The following is a 16250-nucleotide window of genomic DNA, read 5'->3' on the forward strand; positions in this document are numbered from 1 at the left end:
CGAGCCTGACTAGGCAACGCTTGCATTTTGCGCGCAGGCAATGGCGTTTACCAGGAGTAGTGGCTTTTATCCGTTTTCGTATACATTAACAACTTTCCAAATACCACAACCACGTTAGAAAGAATTGGTTTCCTTTAACTTAGGTGTTGTTTTAGGCCATATATTTTCCTTTCGAAAATTCTTCAATAGGATTAGGATTGTTTGGCATCAATTTTGTCATTGATCAGATATCTTCATTATCTTTTCATTTTCATTAAAGCCTCCATAATTAGATACTAATAAGAAAGGTGAAATTTTCTTCCCGCTTCTCCCAAAATTGTTCCTCTTTCAAATTAAAAGAAAATTCAAAAGTTTCTGTTAACTCGTGCACTCTTTGTTTTCCTCTCTCTTTGTGTATAATCTGTCGAAGTTTCCTATTACATTTTATTTATTCACTATTTATTTCCTACAGTCGTTTCTTTACTACAGTATTAAACCCTTTATTTATTATTTCTTAACCCCCCAAAAAATAACACAAAAACGAAAACGATTGACACTTTTTTACCAGCCGCTTTCTAACCTTTAAATTTCTTCTACTATTTTTAATGGGAGTCCAGCTTAAGTTAGACCCCAATAGTAAGAATTGGCTCCGCCAACCCGATCAGCAACCAATTCAAGACAGTATCTGTACACTTCCTGGACCTGGGTCCCTTTTAAAGAAAAAAATTCGTAAAACCGAATTTCGTATCGATAATGGATTGTTGGGAAATACTAGTCCCATTATAAACGTGGAATCAAAAATACCGTTTCATCGTCGAGCTAACTCTACGCCGGAAGAATCTCGAAAACGCGTTAGTTTCTCGCTTACTTCTAACGATGGAGCAAAGAGTGACCGTTCTAGTCAGAAAAGCAGTAATTCCAGAAAATCGATTAGATCACAGTCTCGATCCCGTAGCTCCTCTGTTGGTAGTGATTCTCAAGCTTCTATTCAATCCGGTACAAACAGCGAAGTTGTCAGTGATGATGAGGAGGACGGTAATTTCGCTTCCATACCAGAACTTCATGAGGATAATGAATATCATTCAAATTTGGCCACATCATCCAATCCATTTTCAGATGGCAGTAGTTCTAAATCTGCCTCATTAACCGCCTCATCAGCTGCAGCTTCTCCAACCGTATCTTTTTCTCCCGCCTCTACGTCTGAAAATTTAACTCCCACTAGCAGCAAAAGCTTAGCTTCAAACACCTCACTTGTTCAATCCTTCAACTCTGCATCCCGGAGCTCATCTATTTCTGGAAATCAATATACCTATAATTTGCTAGGCAAATCGACTGATGAGTCTCCAAAAATTACTATCTCGGCGGGAACATCAATGTCACATTTCCCCTCGGCTTCATCAAAGTTGATCCAGATGCGGCGTCACGCCCATATGAACAGTGAAAAATGTGATCCTGAATTGTTGTCCCATAACGAATATTTTCCTATGATGAAGCGTGGTTTCATTAGTAGATTTCTCTGCTTGTTTGTTAGTCGTGATGCTAATGTTTATATTGGCCCTTTAGAATCATCACATGCAAAACCTTACAGACCTTTTGGCAGCTTCGTCTCGCGGTTCACCAACCGAGTAGCCTCTGATTTGGAAAGCCAAATACCTGATGCGCTAGAAGCCGTATTGACCCAGAACAACGATTACGATTTTAATAGTTTTTTGCATAACATGGGATACTCACGATGCTATGTTGACGAAAATTATCACATCACCATTCATGTTTCCTCTTATGAAAGACGAGTCGAATTTATGTTGGCAGTGTGTGAAGCTATGATGCTTTACGGCTCCCCAAGTCACAAAATTCAACAAAGTTTGCGCATTGCTTCTCGCATTTTACAGCTTCCTGCTACTTTCTTGTACCTTCCAGATTGTATGTTTGTTTATTTTAAAAAGCTTGAGCAGTATAGTCCTGATGTTTTTGTCGTTCGCGTTACATCTCAAACCGATTTAAATAGGATGGTTTTAGTAAACGAAATTTTTCGAAGGGTTATGAGGGATAAGTTGAGTGCGGAAGATGGTACAGAAGTTTTGCGAAACATCACATCTTTTCGCCCTTTGTACAGAGATTGGCTTGTTGCCTTCATGCATGGAGTTGCGAGCGCTTCGATTCTACCAGTTGTATATGGAGGTGGATGGAGAGATATGTTGATAGGCTTCGTGCTCGGTCTATTGCTTGGTATATTTCGTGTTTACATTAATCCTCGATTTTTCTTATTTGACAGTCTTTTCGAAGTTATTATTTCAATTATTCTATCATTTCTGGGCAGAGCATTCGGAAGTATCAGCAGATACGACAAACCTGTATTTTGTTTTGCTGCTCTCGTTGAAGGAGCCATTACTTTAATTCTTCCAGGTTACGTAGTATTTTGTGGCGTTTTGGAGCTTCAATCAAAAAACATTGTGGCAGGAGGTGTTCGAATGTTATACGCCGTCATTTTTTCATTATTTTTAAGTTTTGGGATTACCATTGGATCTGCTCTGTATGGTTGGATGGACAAAGATGCTACCGATGCTGATACATGTATGAGTATAATTGCAGTCAGTCCATACTGGTACATTCTTTTAATCCCAATATTTACGTTGAGTCTATTAATCGTGACCCAGTCTCATCCTAGACAATGGCCTATTCAAATGTTTGTGGCATGCTGTGGATATGTGGTGTATTACTTTTCTTCCTTACATTTTGGTGCTAGTCAGATATCAAGTGCTATAGGTTCATTTGCAGTCGGATGCTTAGGAAATATGTACTCACATTTCATTAAATCTTCTTCTTTTGCCGTGGTACTTCCAGCAATCTTTGTTCTAGTACCTTCAGGGTTTGCAGCTCAAGGAGGTGTCAGTGCTGGACTTGATACAGCTAGCCAAATTACCAGCAAAAATACAACTACAAATACTACTACTGTTACAACAGAAAATTCCCAGAACAGCAGTCTTGAATTTGGTTTTACAATGGTTGAAATTGCCATTGGAATTGCAATTGGATTTCTTGCCAGTTCTCTTACTGTGTATCCGTTCTTTGGTTATCGACGAAAAAACATGATGCTTTAAATAAGTATTTCCAATTCGCGTGTTGTTGAAACTTAGTTCTCAACTACACGTTAATTTTCAAAAAAAAACATGTTGCTTGCCTGTTTGTTTTAGGTATTGCTACAATTCTGTGTTTTAATTTATATTGTATCAAGACGATAGATATTCTTCTCACTCCGTTATCTACCTGACATTGTATATTTCACCGCGTCCTTTATATGTTCCAGTTCTTTTTTTTTTCAATCTAACTATTCATTTAACTCATTACTTTTGGAATGTCTATTGCTAAAGTAAATGCTGTATTATATTATTACTACTGTTAATATTTTAATAATTTAATTCAGGCGTTGTGAAAACTTTTGATGCCTGTCCCATTATAAGTAAATTTTGTTATTATTAGATATAACTGAAAAACTTAATATATGAGATCTAATCGTATTCCATTACTTTTGCATCTCTAAATGTATACTATTTGTGGGGATACGCTTGCCTTTGCCTATGTAAATTAAATTGCAAACGGAATGTAATTTTCAATAAATCATTCACAAGCAAATTCAAGGATGGCGATTAAATATGGGTTGCAGTAATAACAGGCAAAGGGGTTTTTTCATATTAATCATAAGTGTTCTATAAATGGATTTAGGTGAAAAAAGTCCCCACGTGAGTATCCTAAAATTCATACCCAGCCGAAAAGCACTTATAGTAAGTACGCTAAACTTCGCATACTTTAAATACTCATAAATTATGACAAGTTTATACTCACATCGGTAAGCTGATAACACCGCTACACATAGCAACTCCTTATGTGGTGAATGTGTTACCATCCTTGGAGTCAAAATGTGATTTTACCAATACGATTTAAATATGGCTGGAAAACGAGTGATAGCTTCGGGAGACAAAGCATCCAGCAAAAAGCCTAAAACAGAGAAGCAATCCGATCATGAATTGCACTGGGCAGTAAGTTCTTAAAAGAAATTCTGCGAAACTAATAAATTGTTTTGGATTAGTTGAATGAAACGGAAAAGAAAAGAATAACTTTGTCAGAATTCCGTGGTACTAGATATGTTCATATTCGGGAATATTATGAAAAAGATGGTGACATGCTACCAGGAAAAAAGGGGATTGCTCTCAACATAAATGAATGGAAAAAATTGAAACAACTTATTCACGAGGTAGATGATTCTTTAGGATTAGTCGATAGCGGCTCGGATTCGGAAGATGAGATTAAAGAAAAAGCTGAAAACAACGCATCCTTAAAAAATGATGAAGACGACTTAAATACCAAAACAGAGAACAAAACTGACGACTCTTCGGTTGAAAATTAAACAGTGTTGTGATTCAACTGATGAGTAACAAAAGAAAATCTTCTCGTTTAATCAGATTAGATTCAAGCAATGGCAAACGTTTCATCTATTAAACATTACAACATAACTGAATCAATAGATTCAAAATCGTGAAATAACTCAGAAAACGTAGACGTTTTTTTCTGATCATGTGAATTCTTTTTATCCAAATAACCCGCCTTGCATTTTGGACATACAGTTTCAGTAGCACAATCACGGTGTACTAAATGTAGACAACTGTAACTAACAAAAGGAACATCTAAGAGACCTTCACAGTTGTCGCAAACTTTTTCTGAATCTTGTATAGTTCCCAAAAGCTGCCTTTTTTTTTCTATGTCATTTTTAATTACCTGGATTTCATCATCATTTTGATGGATGCGAGTTTCATAATCATTCATCCATTTAAGAAGTAAAGGCTTAAGAAAGCAAAAGTTCAACGTGCCGTCTTTCACCAGAATATTCAAAACATGTTGAATGGGGATACGAAATTGCATAAAACAAGCCTCCAAAATCTTATATAAAATATCTTCGTACTTGTTAGTTATAGATCGTTCACGAACAAAGAATTTGAGAACATGAAGGGCGTCTTCGCTGCTATACGTTTCACTAAGGGTTTTTACGGTTTCAGGATCACTGATTATTTGCTGAATTAAGGAATCATCTTGACCTTCCTTAAGAGATAAATGAGAATACAGTAAGTCTGTCACTTGTTTCCAAGAGACCGCCTGCAAACAAAGAATGGACGATTCGTAGTCTAAAAGGCCTTGACTATCATGAATAATTTGAAGTGCATCTAATTCATTTTGGGGGTTAGAGTGTTGTAGCTCTTTTTGCATTAATGCATATAGTTTCCGTGTGTAAATGAATTTTAGTACATTTTCTGATTTCTTGCTTTTCAAAAGTTCATCAAGAAATATTAATTGTATCTGTACGTTTTGACTGAAAATTCCTAAATACACGATTTTAAGAATATTTGACAACTCCTTATCTTTGCCTTGGGAATTTAGAATTTCGATATTTCTTATCGCTTCTTTCATAAACCTCATCGGATCCGAATTAAATAACCAAATACCAAATGAGTTAGATGTTCGCAACAATTCCGGTAAATTACAAACTTGAAGGTGATTAAACGCCTTTTCAACATCACCTTTCTCTTGATAAACTTCCATGCATACATTTGGGAGTTTTCGAATAGTTCCTAGCAGCTCCATTTGATCTAAGCACTTGTATTTCCTTAAAATTGGCAAAGAAATTTCAGTAGGGCAACCGCTTACATATTCGGTAAGCTTGTCCAATTTTCTAAGCTTGATATACAAGTATATTAACGTTGATATTTCATGCGAAAACGCGAACCCCTTAGCAGAAAGTGCTTCCAAATAAGAAGTCAATTCTTTAATTAATTTTTTTTCCAAGTAAAATTTAATTATCTCTGCTGAATCAGAAAACGGTATAGCTTCAATATAATAATACGTAGCGTCTTGAAAGTTTAATTGCTGGCGACATTCGCCAGCAGCTGCAAGAGCACATTCGCGAATTGTATCTTCAGGAGAACCCAGGTAATTAGCAATTTTAAATGCATCCTTATGCTCTTTTTTTCCCTTCATTTTGCATAAAACAAAGTCAGATGGAAGACGTATTAATTGACAAGGAACTTTAGTCGAAGAAAAAAATATACAATCAAAAGAATTGAAAAAAATATTATCATAGCTCTGTTCAAGTAAACTTTCATATAGAACATAGCGTTTCTCTACGTCCAATGCTTTGATTTCGCGTATAGATGAATTGTTTTCCAGTCCGTTTTCACCATTTTTTCTAGTGTATACCACAAAAACAAGCCCAAAACTAGAAAATAGGAGTTCAAATGTACCATCGACACAGTATGTGTTTTGTAACTGCATATCAGGAGTGGTATAAACAGAAAGAAAGGAGCCACCAGCGCACATGATATACTTTCCTTGATACTGAATTGAACAAAATAAAGGTATACCATGATTGGAAATGACCTTTTTGGTGTTATTTTTTATCTTATAAACCATAACCTGAGTCGTGGTAGAAACAAATAGTTTTTTAGGTGAATATAAGATAAGATTTGTTATAGAATCTTTTTCTCTTAGTATAATATCTTGTCTTGATCCCAAATCTCTTACAAAATCACCTTCAACGCGTATAACCAATCCATTTGCAAATCCACAAACCACGGTTTTAATATCAATCGAAACATACAGTGAAGTTGCAGGAAAAGGTGGATTCGGAATTCCATATAGTCGATGCTCGTAAAGACATAAAGGTGAGTTTGAGTTTGTTTTTTTAGATGGATTCAAGGACCAAAATTGTAAATAAACAAAGTTTTGCTTATCAAGCTACAACCAACATAAATTATGATTAGCATTTAAACATATCATGTGACTTACAACAACACAGCATAAAGCCGATTGATCTGCAGTTATGTAGATTTGTTGGACAATGCCTTGTTCGCAAGCGTAAAAATCACGAATGAGTTGCAAACGAGAGTTCAAAATAACGATTCGTCCATCCAACGTGCCAATTGCAATTCTCTTTGTACTTTTTCCAATGCAACTGATTTTATTTCCCTAATTTCATGTTAGTGTACACTTCCTATACTTTTAAACGTACCACTGAATCATGCAGTATTTTGATACTTGGACATTCTTGCCATTGGAAAAGTGAAAACTTCTCCCACTGTTTCAATGTTAGTAAGGATCTATATGTTTGATCTACCTCGTTTATATTCATAAAACTATCAAGTTTTTGATCAAAATTATTTACGCTGTAGGTGAAATCCGAGGATTTCTTTAAACCACGTTCCAGTTTTTTAAAAGCTTTAAGAGGAATAATAAATGTTTAGGTGCAGTACTACTGTACTACATAAAATAACGAGTATTACTGAGGTAACACTTACTGTTCTATACAGTTATTACTATAATACTTAGTACAACAGATACAATTAAGAATAACTTGTAATGGTATTCACATTACTAATAAACTTCTAAATTCATCTGTTTGGGTATTCATTACATATTCATCAACTAAGCAAGTCTTACATGCGTCCAAATTTGTTTAAGACAAGAAAATATACCATCTATGCTTAATAAACAAACTTCATCTCTTCTAGTACGCAAATAAATACATTAAATTTATTTTACATTATAATAAGATTCATCACTTTCTCAAAATTTTGAAACCGGAAACGGAATTCAGCATGTTTTAATAAAAAGATGAGCAACCGCGTTCTTACTAAATACGCAATTCTGATAATTTGGGAATTGAATAGTTAGTAATTTTAAATTTAATCATTAAAACATACCAAAAAATGGGCCCGTTCCTTTTAACATTTTGCTCAGACCAAGTGAAAAAAACCTAAAACGCGCTCAAGAGGAACAACGGACGAGCTACACTCAAAATATTAATGAATGGGTAGTCAACTATTTTACTAGCGAACAAGCAAAAGCTTTGATCCATGGATCTCACGTAATGTAAAATAGTATCTTACCCTAAGCATTATTTTTTTGAGAAACAGGACGTTCATTATTGTTTGCCGCAAAGAATCCAAGTTCAAGGAAATTGAATACAGACCAGAGTTGCTATTCGTTTGAATGTACATTGTGACCACAAGTCGGTTTTTGTTTCCTTCCAAATAGTACCTTCAACACGAAGTTGTACATTTAGCACGGACAAAGAATCGACCAAAAAACCAAAATTAAATGTAGAAGGAAAACCTTCAAGTCATTTTTTTTATAATAGCTCTTTTAAGTTCCATACTTTTTATCTCCGTAACAAATGCCAAAAGAAGCTAGTATAGACGAGAGCATTCAGCCAACAAATTTGCACAAGCAAAAATTGTTACCAATACAATTTAATATTTGTATGGGGAATTGAAACTATCTATAAAACTTTCTTCATTGCTTGATTTTTAGTAACGTTCAGTAATTCAAACGAGACTCTTCTACCAAAAATTCGTTGTGATCTGACAAGCACTTAAATGATGGATACAGATTTTATACAAATGAAAGGTAGGATTAAACTGTAAATGAATTTTAAAGGCAGAAGACTCACGTACACTGCACCCAGCGATTCAATTGATGTCCAGGCCTCTTTTTTCCTACTGTATACAGAAGTATGAAGTCTGCAGCCATAATAAAAGCGGTAGGAATGATCTATGTTTTCCGCAACGCGTCAACGATTCCATGAAGAGCCTCTCTTATGAATATTCCTAATGATCAAAACTCTAAAAAAAGCTAAAAAGAATAATTTCGCAATGCTGAAAAGTTGAAGAGTACGGTTACACGAAGCAGTACAGGAATTCGAAATCCATCGAAAACAACTATCCAGACAAACTGAAAAGCTAAACAGACTACTCGTTCTTTCTAGTAGACAGTATACAGGTTTTGGAATAGCAAACTATACTTAAGGCCTATGAATCATTTCCTTCAAACTTTCAAATCAATCACCAAGCCCTCAAGAACCGTTTGATTAATTTTCCTTGTCAACCTTCTAAGCATGGGCGTTGCGTTGAGTATAAACAAAACAGCAATAAATCCGAGTATACATGAATTGTTTCCTTCTTCAAACAAAACGCTGTTACCTTTGCGCGTATGATGACTTCCCATACTTACAAAAATTTTCAAAACCTAACAGTAATCTATAAATTTTAAGGGCTAACATTACATTCAAAAGTTATTAGAATGTTGCTAATAAATAGCCAGAACATTATTTTTATTATTCATTCTCATTTCTTACTTATTTAAGTGAATTAAAGAAAATGCGTAAATTAGATTTAATCCGTTAAAGTACAAGCAAGTCCCGAGTGGCTCAATCGGTTTAGAGCGTCTGACTCTTATGATGGTCATCAGAAGGTTGCGAGTTCGAGTCTCGCCTTGGGAGTTAATTTTTTGGTTATGGTACTTCAAGGCCAAGTAGAATAATCAATTAATTATTATGTATTTTTACTTCAATAATTTAGTTCCCAAAACCCGTTACTTTATTAATTAGTATAAGCTGATGAATTCACTTATTGAGTCGCCAACTTAACGATGAGGTGTTAGACTAGCCTGCCATATATACTTTTGGCGGTAAATATTTCAATTTCGTTAGGTATTTTTATCTAACTAATGTACACGTTTCTAGCAACCTGAAATGTAGGCTTGTAGAACTAGTTGAAAACAGAACGTTTGGATTATATGAATGATAATGAATACACCGAGCATCTTTTATTAGGCAGACTCAACAATTGACAACTTTGCAATGTCCATTGAATCCTAAAAATAAAAATAGACAGGTATATATACCTATAATTTTTTTGGTGGCTAACAACCTAACTTTTTCAATTAAAACAATTAACCGGCATAGTCCTTCGTAAATTCCATGCACACTTGATAAATTTAAATATGTTTCATCGCGGATATTCCGTTTACTGTTTTATATATTTATTTACCTATTGTTTACGTGCTGCGTTGTCATGGCAATGTTTAGCTTGGAAATACCAGCAATCTCAGCTGGTAAGCAAACATTAACAACAACAAAGGCAATATGTCTGCTTTCAAAAAGAGTGGATCCAAGTCAGGTAATTCAATTGTTCCTTTTTCTCAAATATCTTAAAGTTTTTGCTAATTTTTCAGAGACTTCAAAGAAACTTGTGGTCGTAGGAGATGGCGGTTGTGGTATGCTTGATAAATATAGGTGAATGACAGCTGGTCTAATGTACTAATGCTTGATGTATAGGAAAGACATGTCTTTTAATTGTATTCTCAAGCGGAACTTTTCCCGAGGTATGCCAATAGATCGAACAATAACTGTTTAAGTGCAGTGTTCATATGATTCATGTACTCAGTTCACTTGAATTATCTAAGTATACTGATTTCTAACATCATGCTAGAGATATGTGCCTACAGTGTTTGAAAATTATATCACCGATATAACATATGGACCGAACAGCAAAGTTATTGAACTTGCTTTGTGGGATACTGCTGGTCAGGAGGAATATGATCGTTTACGTCCTCTAAGTTACCCGAATAGCAACGTTATTTTGTTGTGTTTCTCAATTGATTGTCCGGCTTCTCTGAATAACGTTACGGAGAAGGTATGTGCTCTATAATTTATATTGCTAAACGTAGCTTTGGGTTTCTTCAATGTCATTTGCGTCTAGCCATTAGTATTTCATCTTTCTCATATTATTTTCTAACATTTTTCTTTCAGTGGTATCCTGAAGTTCAACACTTTTGCCCTAGAACTCCCATCGTTCTCGTCGGGCTAAAAGCGGATTTACGCAAAGATAGGAATGCTACTGAAGTACTAAGAACCCAGGGTTTAACACCAGTAACCTACCAACAAGTATGTCAATGATAAGCTAACTTTTTTCTTTCGTTTATTTTTTTTAACATATTTAGGCTCAATCCGTTGCTTTATCAATGAACGCTCCATATGTCGAATGCTCTGCCAAAGAAAACACTGGTGTAAATGAAGTTTTTCAACTTGCTGTTGGCCTCACTATAAAAAAATCATTTTCGTTTTCTAAAAAGTCTTGCGTGATTTTATAATATCTTGATCATGGCCTTTATTTACTTAATCTTACCATTTTTGATGTCTTCATTTTTGCTTCGCCTATTTGTATAGCATTTGATGAGATTGTTGGAACATAAGAAGCAAGAAAAACGCTTTATTTACGCATTCTAACATTGCTAATTGCATATAAACCAATACTCCAAACGTTTGCTGCAATAGAGACATTATGCTTGTATGCTTTCTTTTAATCTAAGCATATTGTGTAGCAGTTTCCTTTTCAGAATTTTGCTCCTATCTCAACTTTTTATCTTTTCAGGTATTTAACTAGCCAATATGGTTTAGATGGATTATCGACTATTGGAGCTATTTTGTGATTTATAATTTGTTTATTAAGACGTTATCTGTTTGATTCTGAATATATGTCAGCAAAAATCAATTGGTCTTAATGTTTTTTTTTACTTTTACTTCAAATATGCCTATATTTGTCCGAAACTTTGAAAATCGGTTTTTTAACCCTGACTGGTTCAGGGTATTCATGTCGTGAATAAAACGATAGTTATATAGAAGATATTGAAATGAATACTTATGATTCCTTTTACCTTTTTATTATGCTAAACTGCATTAAACCCCTTTTATAATTTAAATAATACCATTAAAATGGTAATTTCTAAAAGGATTCGTATAGTAGTAAAGAAAAAGTTTACTATGCAAATATTAACATCAACAGTTGTTCTGCCTCTCAGACGATGAACGGCTTATTTAAAAATTGGCAGCTTTTAGAAGAATATAGGAAGATTAAAAACTAATATATATATACAAACACATTATTAATGAAGTGACTTAAGGTTTGTGTATTGTAATATGTAAGTTAATTTAAAAGAATCCTGACCTTTGACCAATTTTTGAGGACGCTATTAAATTTATAGATTCATAAAAAACATATAATAACTAATAATTTAATTTAATATGCAAATTCTTTGAAACAAACTGCGTTAAGGCATATGTTTAGCGGCAATGAAAATACATTTAGAAAAGAACGACCATCAAGGTGCATCTAGCATTTCACGATCTTTCTTCTGTAACACTGAATTTTGAAACTCCTTCCAAAGAGACGCGACATTTTCAAATTCCTTTCCAACACCGTTAATGCTTTCAAGATTTTTATTTAGAGCTGACATAAGATTCACAACTTCATTCATACTTTTTGAAATTTGTAAGGTCAAAAGACGACGCCTTCTTTCAAAATCTATATCATCAAAATCTTTATTTTGCTCATTTTGTATGTTTTCAGTAATATCCATATTTTCTGAGGACATGGTATGTTAATGGCTAGTGTCAAAGTCAAGCATGAGCCAAAGTTTATCATAAGGTTACAATCAAGTAGATCTTATATTAGATTTAACTATCTTCATAATTAAATGCCAAAATTGAAGCTTCCGTACGAGCATAGAATATTAGTCAAAAGAGACATGTTATGCATATTTACAAGTTGGAATAAACAAATACATTAAATATAATAATAATAATAATAATAATAAATCCGGATCAGTACTACAATGTAAATAGAAAAGGACTAAGCTTCTTTTAAATTACTTATTTCCTGAGCGCGGCGTAATCTGCGTTCAAGAATCTCATCTTCCTTAAGTAAAGACCTTTGTAAACGAGCTTCACATCCTACAACAGGGCATACACAAGTTGGATTTAACAGAGACAAAATAGCATCTTTTTCATAAAAATGATTACAGGCTGTCGATAATATTGGGTGAACAATTGGTTGTAAAGTTAAAGGGCATCTGTTATCAAAGGTAGCTGAATATACCATCACTTCATCTGCTTCCTGTTCTTCAGTGTTCATGACATTAAAAAATGTTTTCATAGAAGGAAAGTCAGAACCGTCTGTATTTTGCTCATGCCATATGGTTTTTTTAAATTCAATGTATTCTCCTTGTGTGCCATATTTACCATAGTCGGATTTTTCTTCGTATTCTTGAATGAGTTCCTTAAAAATTTGTGTATAAATATCCAACAAACTTTTATTCTAATTTTGTTAGAACAATTGAATATGAAACAGTAAAAAAATACGTCTAAATTGATGTTTTTACTTCATCTACATATAATAGAAAAAGTAGGAAAGTCATTTCCGTGGTACGTACTTCAAAATCACTTATATTTTCACTGGTTTTGTTAGCCAATGTATCCACCGATTGCTGCATCAATAACAATCTCTGCTTTGCATCCAACAGCTCTCGGATCCCGCTATCAAGCATGTCCAAACACTAAAAGGCAAGTGTTAGTCAGAAGTCATAAAGTAAGCAGCATGTCATATTATGTCTATTTTAGGCTCTCTCTCAATAGCCGGAAATAAGAGGAAGAAAAATATTAGTTAAACAATGTTTTTGTATGTATATTTGTACAGCGAACTTCTTTTTAAAAAACTGTATCTCGACATAACACCACTTTCGAGTTTTAAAAGCAATTCATATTAATTTTTTCCATTATCTTTCGTAATAATGGTACACATACCTCATTATTTTTTATCTCAGCAGCAACTAGAGCACATTTTATCACCTGTTTAATTGAATCGTCAATTTCCTTCAATTGGAAGTCGAAACTGCAATGATTTTGGTTTCCAGGTAATAAATTTTGACTTAAAGCCTCCAAGGAAGTTTTTAATTGTGCTTCACTCATTTACGATTCCATTCGAGAAAGAAGTAGTTACGACGTTTAATTAGTAGACAACGCAATTTGGGATTGAAAACCTATTAATTGCATATGAAAACTAAATGCCACAACACTTATTTCCTTAAATAAAAAAAGAATGTTTTTTAAGCAAGGGTAATAACCACGTTTTAAAATTTAAACTCCAGTACGTTTTTATGAAGATTGATGGCATATGTATAAAGACTAAATAAATTCTTATTTACTGTCACGTTTAATACAAATGAATGGGTTATGAAATATTCTCATTTGGAATTAGAATTTATAATGCATACTTCGGACAATTAACGCTTGACTTTTAGTACCTCTATTACTAAACCAACTATTCAATATGATAAACCAATAAAGGATGATTAAGGCCGTGAAATGTATAAATTAAATTATGTTATTTTCAAAATATTCCATAGATTAGTAGTAAAGTAAAACACGATTAACAAAACTATCCGAGTCTTGTCAATATTATTCATTAAAAAAGCAATCATGAACAAACTCTATCCGGAGACGAAAAATTAAGATTGATAATTAACAAGCTCTTCCCGTAAAAGTGGCGGAGTTGCCTCTATGTAAGGTATTTTATGAAGTTCACAATAGGCCTGGCCCACAGTAACATTTTTCCAATTTAATGACTTTGAATATAATTCTTGAAGACGATTCTGCTTCATAAACCTTGCTTTGATAAGTCTGGCCTTGTCTTTTATCTGTGTTGGTCCAAAAGTTTTTAACGGACCATTTTCAAGTTTCTGTATGTGAATGATTTTAGACCAACAACAGCCATGCTGAGAAATCATTTCGTAAAGCTCATTCTCCTCTTCATCTGTCCATTTTCTACGAGTTCGATATCCTTCATATGGGTTTCCTTGCGACCTGCGTGTACCCGAACGAGCAGCAGATCTTTCAATGGACACTCTCATTGCCGAACTTCTACCACCAGATCGAGATTCTTGCTCGTCTGATTCACGTACAGGCGGAAAATCTTCACTTAAATCATCCTGTTCACTACTCAAAGAAGCTTCTCTTCTCAGATTATCACCCCTCTTCGCAATCAGCTTACTGCGGTTTGCAGCTTCCTTTTGAGAAAGGGACTTAGCTCTGCTTTTTAGAGACTTTGATAGGGTATGGGAGAAATCTCTGGCTTGAGAAACCGTTTCTGATAAATTATCAGCACTCAATAAGCCAGTGATTTTATCAAGAGCAGATGAAACTAAACCTAAGGATACCACTTCTGATATTTCCGTATTATCTATTGAGTTCAAACCTAGGGTTCTTTCAGAAAAAGTATCCTCGGACGCGTCACTCTCATGACCACTGGCTTCGTCTGCTGACTGTGCGGTCGAACCAGAAACTCGCTCACGAAGCCTGTTTAAGATCTGTTGGCTATCAGAGTCGTACAGCATCCCTTTCACGCTAAGGTCCTTTCTTTCTAAGCGACGGACGTTTTTAAATTCTAGTAAAAAATGTATGACTGCATTGACAAACGCTGGAAACGAGGCCCGTAGCTGTAGAGGAGAATTAGAAGTATTACCAATCGTAGATTTTAGAAAGTCACAAATCTTTTGGCTTTTCCATACTTGCCCACAAACTACGTTTAAGGCATCTAAAGATGTATAAGGAAGACATGACAAAATAAATTCACTTGCGTCAATAGAAGGATTTGAATCGGTACCAAAGTATCTAATCACCAATTCCTCAAATAGAACCAAGGCATCTCCATAAAAAGAGTCTTCTTCATCAGCAGATAAAAGTGCGTCTAGTACTATAGATCTCAAAGTAAGGTGTTTGTTGGTATTATCTAGGAGATCAATCAAGCCTGTAAAAAATTGAATAGATTTTAAAGGTTTTTCCAAGTCTTCAAATAAACACCAATAAGCATCATATTTTCGTATATAGGAGAAAAATATAGTGCGAAACTCCAGTCCATATTTGGTAGTGAGTTGTTCGTTAAATTCATAAAGATCTTTTACAGTTTCCTTCCCTAGACGTTCTGAGAAGCTCTCAGGGTTAACAATATCTTTTGAACTTTCGCTAAAAATTGCAGAAACCATCATGACCTTTTGTTCAGCCATGTTTGCTATATTTTGGCAATCGTTAACGAGCAAAGACGCCTTTTCAATGTCCCATATCGATCGAACTATCATAGCATTCTGGTCATTTTCACTTTCCCCCGTCCTTGAGTCTTGTCCCTCTGCAGTCGAGACTTCGTTTTCTACATTCATTGAATGGCTAATTACTGGAATAGAGATCGAACCTTCAGCCATGTTTTGAGAATGGGAATTAAAACAATATGCCGGCTTAGAACTTTCACTCTCACTAGTTGTAAAATTCGATAAATTAGATGAACTCTCCGTTTCAGCTCTTTCCTCAACAGCTTTAGTTAACGAATCAGAGATTTGACCTGTTTCAATATTTGAGTCTGAGTTTTGTACTACCTCTTTATCAAATTGCTGGTCACCTTCATTTTCTAAGACTTTCTGAATCGTTTCTGTACTTTGCACGCTTATCATCAACTGCCCTCGATTGTATGGTGAAAGAGGTTGAATTACGAATTTCACTAAACAATTATAAAATTATCATAATCCCTTAGAACAATGTAAGAATACCATCGAACATATAATAT

At 34.4% G+C, this 16250-nt stretch overlaps 7 protein-coding genes, 8 long non-coding RNA genes and 1 other non-coding gene across 16 annotated transcripts; 9 read left to right on the top strand and 7 right to left on the bottom strand.

The window, feature by feature from the left end:
* The first annotated feature begins 98 nt into the window (after positions 1-98).
* On the top strand, positions 99-3499 carry SPOM_SPAC16A10.01 (uncharacterized protein). Its single transcript, NM_001019466.3, has one exon. It carries the CDS (start codon positions 585-587, stop codon positions 3075-3077), a length of 2493 nt encoding a protein of 830 aa, NP_594041.1. The 5' UTR covers positions 99-584; the 3' UTR covers positions 3078-3499.
* Positions 441-2882, bottom strand: SPOM_SPNCRNA.3380. Its single transcript, NR_192746.1, has one exon. It is a non-coding gene; the product is annotated as a non-coding RNA (long non-coding RNA).
* Positions 2885-3094, bottom strand: SPOM_SPNCRNA.3381. The gene has a single exon (NR_192747.1). It is a non-coding gene; the product is annotated as a non-coding RNA (long non-coding RNA).
* Positions 3401-7202, bottom strand: SPOM_SPAC16A10.03C (Pep5/Vps11-like zinc finger domain-containing protein). The gene is made up of 4 exons (NM_001019468.3): positions 7139-7202; positions 7034-7099; positions 6811-6990; positions 3401-6759 (listed from the first exon to the last, which is right to left on the bottom strand). Exons 1-4 carry the CDS (start codon positions 7151-7153, stop codon positions 4477-4479), a joined length of 2544 nt encoding a protein of 847 aa, NP_594043.2. The 5' UTR covers positions 7154-7202; the 3' UTR covers positions 3401-4476.
* sub1 (transcription coactivator PC4) lies at positions 3907-6335 on the top strand. The gene is made up of 2 exons (NM_001019467.3): positions 3907-4013; positions 4064-6335. The coding sequence occupies exons 1-2, from the start codon at positions 3921-3923 to the stop codon at positions 4379-4381; spliced, it is 411 nt and encodes a 136-aa protein (NP_594042.1). The 5' UTR covers positions 3907-3920; the 3' UTR covers positions 4382-6335.
* Positions 7203-7363: 161 nt separating the features above from the next.
* SPOM_SPNCRNA.3382 lies at positions 7364-8245 on the top strand. The gene has a single exon (NR_192748.1). It is a non-coding gene; the product is annotated as a non-coding RNA (long non-coding RNA).
* ter1 lies at positions 7519-8931 on the bottom strand. The gene is made up of 2 exons (NR_191507.1): positions 7725-8931; positions 7519-7668 (listed from the first exon to the last, which is right to left on the bottom strand). It is a non-coding gene; the product is annotated as a telomerase RNA (long non-coding RNA).
* SPOM_SPNCRNA.3383 lies at positions 8354-8868 on the top strand. Its single transcript, NR_192749.1, has one exon. It is a non-coding gene; the product is annotated as a non-coding RNA (long non-coding RNA).
* A 287-nt stretch (positions 8932-9218) lies between the features above and the next one.
* On the top strand, positions 9219-9301 carry SPOM_SPATRNALYS.05. Its single transcript is given in 2 exon segments — positions 9219-9257; positions 9266-9301. It is a non-coding gene; the product is annotated as a tRNA-Lys (tRNA).
* A 79-nt stretch (positions 9302-9380) lies between these two features.
* On the top strand, positions 9381-9839 carry SPOM_SPNCRNA.215. Its single transcript, NR_150634.1, has one exon. It is a non-coding gene; the product is annotated as a non-coding RNA (long non-coding RNA).
* Positions 9840-9921: 82 nt separating this feature from the next.
* On the top strand, positions 9922-11528 carry rho4 (Rho family GTPase Rho4). The gene is made up of 6 exons (NM_001019469.3): positions 9922-9980; positions 10036-10077; positions 10139-10185; positions 10293-10496; positions 10613-10747; positions 10804-11528. The coding sequence occupies exons 1-6, from the start codon at positions 9947-9949 to the stop codon at positions 10951-10953; spliced, it is 612 nt and encodes a 203-aa protein (NP_001018257.1). The 5' UTR covers positions 9922-9946; the 3' UTR covers positions 10954-11528.
* Positions 11529-11692: 164 nt separating this feature from the next.
* On the bottom strand, positions 11693-12249 carry dad1 (DASH complex subunit Dad1). The gene has a single exon (NM_001019470.3). The coding sequence runs from the start codon at positions 12232-12234 to the stop codon at positions 11962-11964; it is 273 nt and encodes a 90-aa protein (NP_594045.2). The 5' UTR covers positions 12235-12249; the 3' UTR covers positions 11693-11961.
* SPOM_SPNCRNA.3384 lies at positions 11905-14016 on the top strand. Its single transcript, NR_192750.1, has one exon. It is a non-coding gene; the product is annotated as a non-coding RNA (long non-coding RNA).
* On the bottom strand, positions 12403-13637 carry nse2 (Smc5-6 complex non-SMC SUMO ligase subunit Nse2). The gene is made up of 3 exons (NM_001356098.2): positions 13442-13637; positions 13072-13194; positions 12403-12956 (listed from the first exon to the last, which is right to left on the bottom strand). Exons 1-3 carry the CDS (start codon positions 13604-13606, stop codon positions 12492-12494), a joined length of 753 nt encoding a protein of 250 aa, NP_001343015.1. The 5' UTR covers positions 13607-13637; the 3' UTR covers positions 12403-12491.
* On the bottom strand, positions 13930-16169 carry taz1 (telomere length regulator). Its single transcript, NM_001019472.3, has one exon. The coding sequence runs from the start codon at positions 16135-16137 to the stop codon at positions 14146-14148; it is 1992 nt and encodes a 663-aa protein (NP_594047.1). The 5' UTR covers positions 16138-16169; the 3' UTR covers positions 13930-14145.
* Positions 14248-15340, top strand: SPOM_SPNCRNA.3385. The gene has a single exon (NR_192751.1). It is a non-coding gene; the product is annotated as a non-coding RNA (long non-coding RNA).
* Positions 16170-16250: the final 81 nt, after the last annotated feature.

This window comes from Schizosaccharomyces pombe, assembly GCF_000002945.2.
Source record: "Schizosaccharomyces pombe strain 972h- genome assembly, chromosome: I".
Taxonomy (NCBI): domain Eukaryota; kingdom Fungi; phylum Ascomycota; class Schizosaccharomycetes; order Schizosaccharomycetales; family Schizosaccharomycetaceae; genus Schizosaccharomyces; species Schizosaccharomyces pombe.